The sequence below is a fragment of the Pelodiscus sinensis genome, chromosome 29, assembly GCF_052426305.1.
Source record: "Pelodiscus sinensis isolate ZL-2025 chromosome 29, ASM5242630v1, whole genome shotgun sequence".
Classification (NCBI taxonomy): Eukaryota; Metazoa; Chordata; order Testudines; family Trionychidae; genus Pelodiscus; species Pelodiscus sinensis.
The window spans coordinates 13,508,920-13,522,631 of record NC_143080.1 but is presented as its reverse complement, the minus strand read 5'-3'; the positions used below and the strand labels follow the sequence as shown (position 1 = coordinate 13,522,631).

The following is a 13,712-nucleotide window of genomic DNA, read 5'->3' as shown; positions in this document are numbered from 1 at the left end:
CTGTCCACCGGGTGCAGATGGGCACTCACCCCCCGGTGCGCTGCTCCCTATTCAGGGTCACAGGGAAAACAGCCCAGGACCTGGAGACAGCGGTCCAGGTCATGTTGGCCCTGGGGGTGACCCAGCCGTCCTCCAGCCCCTGGGCCTCTCCCGTGGTGCTGGTTCCCAAGAAGGACGGGTCGATCCGGTTCTGCGTGGACTACCGGAAGCTCAACGCCATCATGGTGTCTGACGCCTACCCGATACCAAGGCCTGACGAGCTCCTGGACAAGCTGGGGGGAGCTCGCTACCTCACCACCCTGGACCTCATCAAGGGCTACTGGAAGGTGCCACTAGACCAGGAGGCCAGACTGAAATTGGCTTTCATCATGCCACTGGGGCTCTATGAGTTCCTGGTCCTGCCCTTCGGCCTCAAAGGGGCACTGGCCACTTTCCAGTGTCTGGTGCAACCGCAACGACATTACTATCATAGCTTCGTATCTGCCAGGGGTGAACAATTCCATCGCGGACTCGCTGAGCAGATACTTCCCACACGACCACGAATGGGAGATCCGCACGGACGTGCTCCTATCTATCTTCCACCGTTGGGGTCGACCCGCCATAGACCTCTTCACCACTTCTGCCAATGCAAAATGCAAGGTCTATTGTTCCAGAGCACGGATTGGCTCACACTCCCTGGGGGACACGTTCCTTTTACATTGGGGCACGGTACTACTGTATGCGTTTCCCCCTGTGGCTCTAATTCCAAGAGTACTGAAGAAAGTTGTCCTCGACAAAGCCCGAATCTTGCTGATAGCACCGGCCTGGTCCCGGCAAGCCTGGTACTCCATGCTCCTACAGCTCTCGATTCGAACGCCTTACCGTCTCCCTCTTCTCCTGGACCTCTTAACGCAGCAGAGTGGATCCCTTCGCCATCTGAAATTGCTCACCCTCCATCTGACTGCATGGATGTTGGATGGTTCAACACATCGGAGACCCTTTGTTCAGATCAAGTGAGACGTGTTCTGCTCAATAGCAGAAGAGATTCCACGAGAAAAACATATCTCGCAAAGTGGTCTCGCTTTACACACTGGTGTGACACTAAAACGTTGTACCCCTCTGTCTCACCATTGCAGGCTATTCTGGACTATGTTTTGCACCTTCATACATCAGGTATCTCCATACCATCACTTAAAGTTCATCTAGCAGTAATTACGGCGTTCCACTGCCCGATCGATGGCCGGTCGGTTTTCGCCCACCCCATTACGAAGAGGTTTCTCAAGGGCCTCCTCAATCTCAACCCTCCACGTAGACCTTCACCTCCTGCGTGGAACCTCGACCTCGTGCTAGATGCGTGGACACGGCCACCATTTGAGCCGCTTGCAACTACATCTCTTCAACTACTTACGACCAAGGTTGTTTTTCTTATTGCTATAACGTCCGCACGCAGGGTGAGTGAGATAGTGGCTCTTACAGCATCTCCCCCATATACGATCTTTCATAAGGACTCGGTGATTCTGAGGTCGCACCCGACCTTTCTCCCAAAAGTCTGTTCGGACTTCCACATTAACGAACCAGTGGTCTTGCCTTCTTTCTGTCCTAAACCTCATGCTTCTCCTCAGGAGGCTCTGTTGCACACGCTGGATGCTTGCCGAGCCCTCGCATTTTATATTGATAGAAAGCGTGATATTCAAAAGACAGACCGTCTTTTTATATCTGTTGCGGATCAGTTTAGAGATCGTCCACTCTCTGTGCAACGCATCTCCAAGTTGATTGTCGCTTGCATTACCACCTGTTATAATCTGTGTAACAAACCCCTCCCATCACAACCTAGAGCATACTCCACCCGTGCAATGGCTACCTCAACGGCCTTCCTGAAAGGAGTCCCTGTGCGCGACATCTGCCGGGCAGCTACTTGGTTGTCAAACATCACTTTCATGAGACATTACGCAATTCAGCAACACTCCACCTCAGACTTCGCTTGTGGGTGCTGTAGCCTCGGCGGTGCTCCAACGCTGCCGTAACATGGATCCTGTAGCGCAACCTTAGCTCGGACCACTGCTCCGGAGTCACCAGACGTGGAGCACCCACGGGGACTACCCGAAGAAGAAGAAGAAGTTACTCACCTTCGTGCAGTAACGATGGTTCTTCGAGGTGTGTCCCTGTGGGTGCTCCACGACCCGCCCTCCTCCCCGCTACGGAATCTCGTTTGTTTCTCTCGTTTCAGATGAGGCGGTGAGAGGAACTGAGGCGGGGGCTGGACCGCGCTTGGAGAGGAAAGGCGCGAATGGCCTCGAGCTCTCGCGCATGTGCGGTCCAACCAAACACAGCTTTGGGAAGCCTCCGATTTGCGGCGCCGGGGCGAGCCCAACACCAGACGTGGAGCACCCACGGGGACACACCTCGAAGAACCATCATTACTGCACGAAGGTGAGTAACTTCTTCATATTGGGCCATTCCTAGATTATCCTTAACCTCCACTCCATCCTTAGTAATTAGCGGTCCTACTTCTTTTTTTGTTTTTTTTTTTTCCTATTTATATGGCTATATAACCTTTTACTATTGGTTTTAATTCCCTTTGCATGGTCCAACTCTACCTGACTTTTAGCCTCTCTCACTTTGTCCCTACATGTCCCCGCAATAAGGTAGCTTTCTTTACTGATCCCTCCCATCTTCCACTCCTTATATACTTTCTGCTTTACAGCCAGCCCTGGCTGGGCACTCTGTGGTACACAGTGCACCAGAGAGATGTCCATGAGAGATGCTCCATCCCGAGGCTGGGCCTTGGCATCGAGGGTCCAGCACTGGTCTCACTCTCCGGCACCGAAGAGGCTGAGAAAGTCTCGTGGGAGGTCTCCGAGCCGGAAACCCAGGTTGGGCCTGCACTGTGGTACCGACTCACCGGTGCACACAGCCTCATCCTCTACAGTGCAGCATAAGTGAGCGGGGCATCCCTCTAGTCCAGGGCAATTACCTCCGCATTGCCCTTCCACACTGGATACCTCTGAGTCTCACCACCTCCCCTCCGTCGTCAGTTGAAGCGGAAGGGTCGAGGTCGCCTACGCCGGAGACCGTGTTGGCTCTGGCTTCACCTCCGCACTGGCATGACCGGCTGGCTCGGCCCAATTATGCAGCGGGACCGTCCCCAGTGGGATCAGTACCGCTTGCCTCCTCATTGGTACCGGTCTCGACGCAGGCCTCCAGGTCTCACCCGGAACCCGACTGGGCCCAGCCCTCCTGTCCCCCTTTTGGCTGCCTGGTGCCATACCACTCTAGCCTTGTGGCAACGTCTACGGCACCGTCATCATCGACGCTGGCTCTAAGCAGTTTTCCAGGAGTGTCATTTCAGTCGTCAGCACCGGGCCCTTCAGCATCAGCCTCTTCAGCACCGATGCAAGTCTTGGCACCGTCGCAGGTACCAGCACCGACCATGTGGACCTTGCTGGTGCCCCAATCGATGGTGATGTCGGCTTCTTCGGGATTCGTCTCACAACCGATACCGACTTCGGCAGCGCCACCATGCTCCACGTCGGCACAACAACTGGCACCGGGACTGGGCCTCCCGGTGCCGCAACTGGATCAACCCCGGGCACCGAGACTCGACCTTTTGGCACCAACGCCACTCTCGGCACCGGGACTGGTTACCCCGGTGCTGCAGCAGCCACCGGCTCCCCTGGTGCTGCAGCAGCCACCGGTTCCCCCGGTGCTGCAGCAGCCACCTCTAACAGCACCGGGACCAGGACTGGTCTTCCCGGTGCCAGTACGCCCCCACCGAGCACACGCGGGCAAACCCGACTCCATGGCCAGGTTTGCCCCTCCGTCAGTTACGGGTCACTCTTCATCTGCACCTCCCTGGCCAGAGTCTGATTACTTGTCGAATTCTGATGCGACATCGTTCAGGTCGGGGTCCTCAGGAGCCTCTTCGGCCCATAGATCACTGTTCCCTGCCGGCGCTACAGGTACTGCTAAGGAAAACACTCCAGAAGACGTGGTGCACGCGGTGCGCACTCCTAATTCGAATGGATATGAGCAACACATCTCGAACAACAACAGTTACAGGTAAGTAACCGTTCTTTTCTTTGGGGCCGTCTCATCCTGGGAGGACATCCCTCCCTCTATGGGACGGGGTCTCCTGTCCACGGGTCCTTCGCCCGCCCTGTGGCCCTCCTTGGGGTACTTCCGCCCTATTCCTCTACCTAGGCCCCTTTGCGGTTCGGGATCCTTCCTTCCCCAGGGTCGCCAGGCCTGGCCGAGGGCTGCTCATTTGGACGGCGCCTCCCTGGCTTCCTGTCCCACCCCTATTGGAGTCTCCCCTGATAAGTAATTTTCCATCAGGGTGACCACATCTCTTAAGGTAGGGGGTCGGTGGCGGTGCACCCACTGCTGTACCCCAGCCAGCAAGATGTGTAAAAACTGCTCCAATACTATGGAGTCTGTGAGCTGTGCGCTATCTTGCTTCTCTGGCTCCAGTCACCTCCTTCTCAACTTGAGGAGGTTTTCGGCCGCCACCCTTGGTTGTGCCCCTGCCAGGTACCGTTCCTGCCTGAACTTTTGCCAGCAAGTCTCTGGCGTGACTCCTGCCTGATCTAAAATTGCTTCCTTGACCTTAAAGAGTGTAGGGCATCTTGTGTGGCTAGGATGGATCCCAAACCTCAAAGGGGCCTAGGTAGAGGAATAGGGCGGAAGTATCCTGAGGAGGGCAGAGACAGGCCAGTTGGACTGGTCCCATCAGGTAGGGCGCTAAGAGGGTGGCCCAATGTTCTGGCCACCGAGGCTACCCTTTCAAAAGTCACCAGGTAAGCTTCAGGGTTGTCTAGAGGCCCCATCTTTGTCAGTCTAATTGGCAATTGTGTTGGGGCCATCAACCCTTCACCAATCCCTAGAGGGTTCCCGGTACCAACTTGACTCAGTGAGGCCCCTTTCTGGAGCCACCTTTCTTGTTGCATCATACACCAACTGCCTCCGTTGTTCTTGACTCTGTGCAGACAACTGCTGCAACCTACTCTGCTGTTGCTGTTTTTGGTGTTCAATGTACAATGGACAAACATCTCAGACACTTCGCCAAAGAATTAATGCCCACAAAACAGATATTAGACAAGATCACAAAGCAAAAACAGTTTCTTGCCATTCCAACCAGAAAGGACACTGTCTCAACGACTTGATTACCTGCATCCTGCTTCAAAGACCTTTTAAGACTAAACTTCAAAGAGAATCCTCTGAATGACAGTTCATGCTTAAATTCGACACTTTACACCTAAGTTTGAACAAAGACCTTAATTACCTTACCCATTACAAAGATAGCTTCCCCAATTATCACCTCTAATATCATTAGCTCACAGACATTTACCTCCCCCCCCCACATCCTCCTTCTGTTCTGAAATTTGATTTGTCCTTTTCATATGTGTTCATTTTTTAATTGTATCCTTTGGTATATATTGTTGTGACTATTTTCTTCCACTATTTGATCTGAGGAAGTGGGTCTGGCCCACGAAAGCTCATCACCTAAGAAACCATCTTGTTAGTCTTTAAAGTGCCACATAGTCCTGTCTTTTGTTGGGGATAGATGTGTGTAATGTCTTCTCCTTAACAATCCTTCTCTCTGCCTTTTCTTTCTTTTATTAATAACCCTTTTCCTCCTTCCCCACTAAGGGCTCAGGTTCCAATCTCCTCCAAAGTGGGGACTGTCTGGCTGGAGGACTGGGGAACAGGACACAGACCTGAGAGATCTCCTTTGCCCTGCCCTGTTGGCTCAGTCTGTGGGTGGGGGAGAGGCAGCTCCTGCCCTGACTCCGGCCTGTGCAGCATCCCCATGTCGGGGCGTTCGCCAGCCCCTGTTCAGCCTCAGCTCAGTGACTCCCGTCTCCTCCTCCACAGGTCGTGGCCAAGGGAGCCATCGCCAGGATCCTCCACAAGGGGCTGGAACTCAGAAAGGGGGCTGGTAAGTGGTGGGGGAGGGGTGTGCATTGGGGATGGAGACCCTGGGCAGAGACCGGGTGGGAGGAGGGGCTCTGCTGGCTGGGCCTGACTGCCCCTGACTGCCCCCCACTGCCTCTAGGACTGAAGGGCTCCTTCTCCGTGGAGCTGCCCGTCGGTGCTGAGCTGGCGCCGGCTGCCAAGGTGCTGGGTTACACGGTGCTGCCCGACGGAGAGATGGCTGCCGACAGCGCCCTGCTGCGCGTGGCCAAGTGCCTCCCCAACAAGGTGAGCCGGGGGCTCGGGGCCGAGGGGCTTTGGGGGAACCGCTCCTGCCCCGTAACTGGAGCCCTGGGCATCACTGGGTGATGTGGGCCCTCCCCTCCCTGGTCCCTCCTGCGCCCCTCCCCTGTCCGTTTTACTGGGTGCATCAACCCCCCTACCCCACCCCTGCTCCTGGGTGAGCTGTGTCTCTCTCTCCCCTCCCTCTTGACACCCTGTGCCTCGCCAGGTGAAGCTGGCCTTCTCGCAGGACCGGGCCCTGTCAGGCTCAGAGCTCCAGCTGCGGGTGCAGGCTGCCCCCGGGTCCCTGTGCGCCGTCCGTGCCATGAATCGCAGCGTGCTGCTCATGAAGCCTGAGGCCGAGCTCAGCGTTGACAAGGTGAGTGCAGAGCAGCTTGGCCATTCGATCCGCCTCTCCCTCCATGAGTCCTGTCTCCTCGCAGTGAGGTGTGATGAACGGCCGCTGGGGGACATCCCTCGAGGCCACCTCTCCTTGGTCACGGGGCTGCTCCAATAGCACTTGGCCCCCCTGACTCTGCAGGATCCTCACTTCTCTTGTCTGATCTCCCATCCGCCTTTGCAGCGCCCCCTCCCAGGCCCCCTCATCCATCTGTGGCTGGGCACATGGAGCTTGGTGCTTAGATAATGGCCAGGGTTACTGGAGCTTGCTCTCCGGGACAGAGCTGGTCCCAAGGGGTAGGGGTGGGGGTAGGGGCAGGGAAATTCCCTGCCCCCAAGTCTAGCAAGGGGCAGCTGGCCAGGTGCATTGTGGGAGGCTCCACCTTCCTCTGCAGCAGCTGGATTTGTGCCTGCTGGGGTGATAATATGGATTTGCATTTGGCCTGTGGCTGGTACCTGCCATCCAGGGGCTCTCAGACCCTGCACAGGGCGAGTGAAACTCCCAAGCCCCTGGGGCAGCAGGAGATGGGACTCGATGGGCCAGGAGCTGAGCTACGTGTCCTAACCAGGCCTTTCTGTGGCCCAGACAGCATTGGGGAGGGGCACTAAGAGCCATTCTCTGCCCCACAGAGAGATGTGTCACCATTCTTGCCCTCTCCCAGGGCATCAGGGGCTGCATGTCCATCACCTTGGTTCTCAAGTCGGGGGGTGCAGTGACAGACACCTGTGTGACCCTGTGGAATTTGGGGGACCCTTTTAGGAAAGTCTGTGTTCTAGAAAGGCCAGGGGTTGTGCCAGGTCTGCCACTTACGAAATCTGCAAAACTGTTATGATCTGCCAAGAGGACAGTCTCACGTGCATGATTGCATCCCCTTTGTACTGTGGACATGGAGAAGTCTGTCTGTCTGTCTGTCTGTCTGTCTGTCTGCACAACCTGTGCTGTACTTCTGGGTGACACACAGACACTCCAGCAATGCACTGCCAGCCTGCTCCATGGACCGTTGAGGACCTTCAGCTATTCAATTGTCCCACAGAGAAGAGAAGGGCCGAGCCTTGTGCCTCAATAAGGCAAGGGAGGGGGGCGTGTCAGAGCTCTGAGGCTTCCAGGCCACGTGCTCCATGAGCTGGGCAGCCTGTGTCTGGGACAAAGGAAGTAGAAGTCACATGGCAAAAGGGCCATGGAAGGCAGCTGCATCCTCATAAAGTCCTACAGCTGGAAGAGCCTTCAGGAGGTCATTGAGTTCAGCCCCCTGCTAAAAGTTGGACCAAACCCCAACTCAGTCATCCCAGCCAGGACTTCGTCAAGCCGAGACTTAAAAACCTCTAGGGAGGAGATTCCACCTCCTGTGACGGGCCGGGTCTGGGCATCGCTGAGGGCGTCCGCTCAGGGCAAATTGTTCAAATTCGGGGCTCCTTAGAGTCCCCACACTGGAGACCTTCCAAAATAGGCCATAAACCAGTCCCACAGAGTGCTTCAGCTGCCTGCCCGGACAGTCAGAAGCCTCATGCGCAAAGCCCCTCCGACACCCCAGCAATATCCATGCCCCAGATGGCCCTGGGCTTGCCCACAGGTGAGGGGTCTTAGAGCCCAATCTCACCTACCCGAAACAAGTTCTGTCTGGTTCTAAGCAACTAGCCACAGATCCCAGGTCATTTTACACTCTGGACCTTACCCACAAGATCACACTGAGCCAATCCTTTAGAATCAAAAATCTAAAGGTTTATTACTACAAGAAAGAAAAGCACGAGAGTGAGGTTGTTAAAGTATCATACATTACATGTATCGACTCTCCCAGTTCTCAATGCAGGCTTGCAGCAGAGATGTAATAACTGCTGGTTTAAAAGTCTTTGGTGTACATCCAACGTCAGGATGGGTCCACAGTTCTTTCTGACTCCTCGGTCCCTGCACTCTTGCCTCTGGGATGAAGAGCCGAGCTGAGCACCAAGATGGAGTCGGCAACATGGCCTATTTATACCCCTCCTGGCTTCTTCCAAGCTGGAGGGAGTCACATGACCAGAGGCCAGGTGTGGGCCATTGTTCCCTGGAGCTTGTCCATGGGCAAACATTCCTGGCCCATTGCTCTACCTCAGACAGAGAATCTTTCAGCATCAACACAGAATACATCTTTATAACGTCACACCCAGACATTATACAGGTATATGAAGAGCATATACAGAATCAGTAGAAATTAAGCTTTCGTTTGACACTGCACATGGCCCTCTGTCTCAGTTTTGGGGCAAACATTCCCCCATGGGCACAGCAGTGATATGGCTGCTCCCCTCAAAATCCAGTAATGTGACACCCCCTCCCTAGGGAACCCCTCCCAGTGCTTCACCACCCTCCTAGGGAAATAGTTTTTCCTAAGATCCAACCCAGAGCTCTCCCACTGTAACCTGAGCCCATTGCTCCTTGTTCTGCATCTGTCACCAGTGAACAGCCTCTTTCCACCCTCTCGGAACCTCCCTTCAGGAAGTTAAAGGCTGCTCTCAAATCCCCCCTCACTCTTCACTTCTGCAGACTAAACAAACCCAAATCCCTCAGCCTCTCCTCGTAGGTCATGTGCTTCAGCCCCTTAATCATTTTGTTGCCCTCCGCTGGACCCTCCTCAATTTGTCCACCTCCCCTCTGTATTGGGGGGCCCAGAATTGGAAGCAAAATTCCAGATGTGGCCTCACTAGTGTTGAATGAAGGGGAATAATCACTTCTCTGGATCTTCTGGCAATGCTTCTCCTAATGCACCCTAATATGCCATTAGCCTGCTTGGCTACATGGGCACAGTGTTGACTTAGATCCAACTTCTAATCCACTGGAATCCCCAGGTCCTGTTCTGCCAAACTGCTGCTTAGCCTGTCGGTCCCCAGCCTGTAGCGGTGGTTGTGATTCTTCCATCCCAAGTGCAGGACTCGACACTTGTCCTTGTTGTACCTCATCAGACTTCTATTGGGCTAAAACTCCAATTTCTCTATGTCACTCTGGACCCTATCTCTGCCCTTCAACGTATCTACCTCTCCCCCTAACTTAGTGTCATTTGCAAACTTGCTGAGGATGCAATCCACCCCCTCATCCAGGTAACTAATAAAGATGGTGAAGAAAACTGGCCGTAGAACCGACCCTTGGGGCACTCTGCTTGACACTGACCGCCAACCAGACACTAAGTTGTTGCTCACTACCTGTTGAGCCTGACAATCCAGCCAGCTTTCTATCCACCTCCTTTTCTGAGGCATAAGGGTCTTGTGCCACGGGGGCTTTTTGAAAACGTCCACACTGCTTATTTTTGCGCAAAAATCTCTTGCGCAAAAACAAATCAGATGAGATTATGCAAATGAAGCATGAGAAAATGCTAATTTGTGCTTCATTTGCATTGCTTCTTCCAGCAAAATTGTAGTGTAGCTGTAGCCTCAAATCATGACTGGTGTGGAAAAAGTGAATAAGGAAAAGTTATTTTCATATTCCCAGAATTGCCCCATCTGTCACGTGTTCGTATTTGTTTGCCCATGTCACCCAGCTGTTTTATTAGTCTAGACACCCGTGTTGCCCCGCGTTACTCGCCCCGCCCTCAGTGCCTACGCCATGAGGTACCCAGGTGCCAAAAAGTTTTGTCTCTGACTACAGTTCTTAGCTTGCCTGCCGGCAGGAAGGAGAGGAATCCGGGCCCACCCACTCTCCTGGCCCCCGACCCAGAGCCCTAACACGGAACCGAGCTCCCTGTGATAGCAGGCTAGGGGTTACCCCTAAACTCACCTGCTTGCAGGCTTCACGACCCCGCCCTGGGCCACAGTTCAACCCTGCCACTGGAGCCCCTCTCGGCCCCGCTCAGCCAGATCCCTCCGCACCATCATCCCCTTTTGGCCCCTTACCTCCTACCTCCAACTTTGCCCCCCCCCTTGTCTGTGTCCTCCCACCACCTTTTACCCGCTTCCCCTCCTCTTTGCCTCGCGGGTGACATCAGACGCCCTGATCGTCCTGCCGGCCCCTCCGCTCCGCCCCCTCCCGTCATGTCGGTGACATCACACACCACGACTGGCGGGGCGTGGTGCCCAGATGCTCTCCCTGCCTCCGGCTGCCAGGTCCCTGCGCTGCATGGGTCGGCCTCCTCCCCGTAAGTGCTTGTCAGCACCTGCATCGCTGCGGCCCGTGCGGTGCGGGCGCATGCCTCTCCGGCGTCCTGTCCCCCTTGTTGTGTGTAGTGGCGGGGTTGCCTCACCCTGTCACACCATCTCTTTCAGCATCACCCTGTCCCCTCTCCTCTGCCAACTTCCCATTCCCTCCACCCCTGCTCCTGCTGCCCTTTCCCCTAATTGTCTCATCTTGGTCTCCTGTCCTCCACCCTGCTCCTTGATGCCTCTTTCTTCTCCTGCCCCCTTCGTCTCCCCTCAGCAGAAGCACCTTCCTCCCCTCACCCACCTTCCCCTTGTTACTCCTCCTGCCCCTTCCCTCACTTTCTGCCTTCCTGACACCTGCACCTGCTGGGTGGGGCGGCATGGTGGGTGGCTGCCCCATGTGCTGGGACTCGAGCTGGGGCCATGGTGCTCTTTTTAGTACCACAGTCCCAGCCCTGACAGCCATGGTTCCAGCTGCTCCAAGGGGCTGGGCCATGTGGTGGGCCAGTTGCCCCATGAGCCAGGCCATGGAGCTATTTTTAGTTCTGTGGCCCAGGCTCCAGTTCCAGCAGCCACCACTCAGCTGCGTGGTGGCTGCCCAGCTGCTCCTGGGGTGGGCAGTCACCCGCTATGCAGCTCCACCCCTGGAAGCAGCTAGGGCCACAGCTGTGCAGCTCTGCCGTGGGGGTGGTCAGGAATGAAATTCTTGGTGTGTGCTTATGCAGGCATGCACCTTACAAGGAGCCCCGCCAGGCAGAGTCCTCCCAGTTGGCACCGGTTGCAGATCCAGGACCATCGACCTCTCATCCACTCTGGTGACCGCTCCTGTACAAGGTGGAGTCCTCACAGGTGGCACCAGTCAATCAGCGGGATGGTTCCCTTCAGTACTGGTGCTGGGAGAGCTCTGTATAAGGGGGAGTTCCCCCGGTGACCTTATACCTGTGCAGAGGCTACCGGTGTGACACGGTACCGCTCCTTCAGAGCCCTCACGTTCCACATCCCTGTTAGAGTTGGAACCTGAAGGAGATGGATGGAAGAGGAGGTGCTGCGCTCGGCACAGGTCCGTATGGAAAGGAGACAGGAGTTGAGTCTACAATGACTCCTCAGTTGCAGGCCTGGACTCAGTGGCCATTCTGGACTCCTGGGGCCTATGACCAGACACAACTTGGGGGCTCCAGGTCGGCCTCCAGCGCTTCAGTGAGCGGGGGCCTTCCTTCAGAGGCTCTGGGTGCAGACTCCGCCATGGTGGGGGGGGGCGGGGTTGCCTCCAATTGAAGGTGGGTAATCAGCAGTTGGTGTTCGCCTGCTACAATTTTAACACGTGGGCATCCGTGACCAAATGAAATAACTCCTCCCCCGGACTCTAGGTCTGAGCTCGCTGGTATTTCGGATAAGCTGCAAACCCAAAGTGACCTGGTAACGTGGCTGTGCCTCTGGGATCTGGAGAATGTTTGGTATCATGAGCTGAGTTTTAAAATAACTTCTCAGTGTATTGGAGCTGGGTGCTACTGGTGAGCCAGAGAACTGGAAAGCAGCAAGGGGGGGGGGGGGGGGTGCGTGTAATCGATAGGACTGACCAATGAGCCCAGGCTTATTGATTATGTAATCGACTACACGCTGACATCACTAGTGGGAAGGGGCTGGGTGCTGGGGGAGTCCAGGCCAGAGATGTGAGTGGGGCGATGGTGGAGATTTGCAGGGTGAGGTGTTGGTGAGAGGAGGGGCAGGAGCTGGCCATGGAGAGGCTCGTACCTTGGTCTCACGGCAGCCCTTGTCCGTGTTTGTCTTTAGGTCTATAACTTGCTCCCTGATTTTCGCCAAGGAGACTCCTATCAAGGTCATGAGTCATGTTACTGTCGGTACAGTACTTCGCGGCCAGGTCTACTTCTTCATTTCCATGGTGTGCCAGCGACAATTTGGACACCCCAGAGGCGGCGCAGAGGGACGAGATTTGGAGCTGTCCCGCTGACAGATCCCAACGGCCTGTTTCAGGTAGGGTTGTGCCTGGCCCTACCTCTGTCTCCTTTGTAGCCTGAAACGACTAAACTGTCTCCGCTGTGCCCAGGCTGCTGGGGCGACATCCCACCAAACAGTCCGGCCTGTTCTAGTGACTCCCTAGGGATGCTCCTCGCAAACTCAGGGCTGGGCTGCACCTCCCCCGCCCGCTTCAGACCCACTCCAGGCCCCAGGACAGATCCCCTGCGTATCCACATATCAGGAATGTTACCCCCGGTTCCTGGGTGCAAGGATCTGACAGGCGGGGGCAGTGCCATGACCAGTTATGGCTGCCTGGCAGTTCCTGTTACAGCCCATCCGCGCTATACGTTCAAGATACAATAAAAAAAATTGGATTGACAGCGAAACAATTTAAAGTGGGATTCTTTTCCCTCTGCGGTTGACACTCATTTGCGTAAATTGGTTTTTTTGGTGCGACTTAAGAGCGGGGGATGGGAGGATTTATCATCCATCAGTTCCAACGAGCGTCAGTGACGTCCATGTGGAACGGGTGTACACCGGGTGACTTACAGCGGGGACGCCCTGTGTCGCATTACTGAATTGGAGGGAAGCAGCCAGATCGCTGCTGCACCCCTAGGTGGGGGTGTTGGCCCCAGAAATTGGTATAAAAGGGAGCCATGTGGGGTATTGAATGGGAGCTTATTGTTTGCTGATCCTGTGTACGCTATTTATGTGAGTGTATAATGTCTGTGTGTGTAGGTAGGAATCTGTAATCTGTGTGGAAGCTGAATATTTCTCTGAATGTGGTTAAGCATTGCTATGGACAGGCTGAGTAGCGAAGCCCTGTGGAACAATGGCTCTCAATGGGCTATGGACACACGCAAAGAATGGGGTTTGTCATCTGAGAGCAGACAGCAGGGAACATAGAGATTGGCCTCTGACCGGGTGACTTGCTGCATACAAGAAGAGACCAGGAAGGAGGTATAAAGAGGCCATGTGGTCGATGCCATTTTGTTCTCAGCTCAGCACTTCATCCCAGAGGCAGCACTGCAGGGATTGAAGAGCCCGGAAGACCTGTGAAC

At 55.1% G+C, this 13,712-nt stretch overlaps 2 protein-coding genes across 2 annotated transcripts in view; both read left to right on the top strand.

Annotated features, from left to right (window-relative positions):
- LOC102452635 (alpha-2-macroglobulin-like protein 1) overlaps positions 1-13,712 on the top strand; it is a 124,022-nt gene that overhangs the window by 85,762 nt on the left and 24,548 nt on the right. The window lies entirely within an intron of this gene.
- The window catches only part of LOC102447783 (alpha-2-macroglobulin-like), a 51,751-nt gene that overhangs the window by 27,109 nt on the left and 10,930 nt on the right, over positions 1-13,712 (top strand). Inside the window, exons 13-16 of the mRNA XM_075918689.2 lie at positions 5,854-5,917; positions 6,035-6,180; positions 6,404-6,553; positions 12,466-12,666. Coding sequence (XP_075774804.2) covers positions 5,854-5,917; positions 6,035-6,180; positions 6,404-6,553; positions 12,466-12,666 — 561 coding nt within the window. The remainder of the gene's footprint in view (positions 1-5,853; positions 5,918-6,034; positions 6,181-6,403; positions 6,554-12,465; positions 12,667-13,712) is intronic.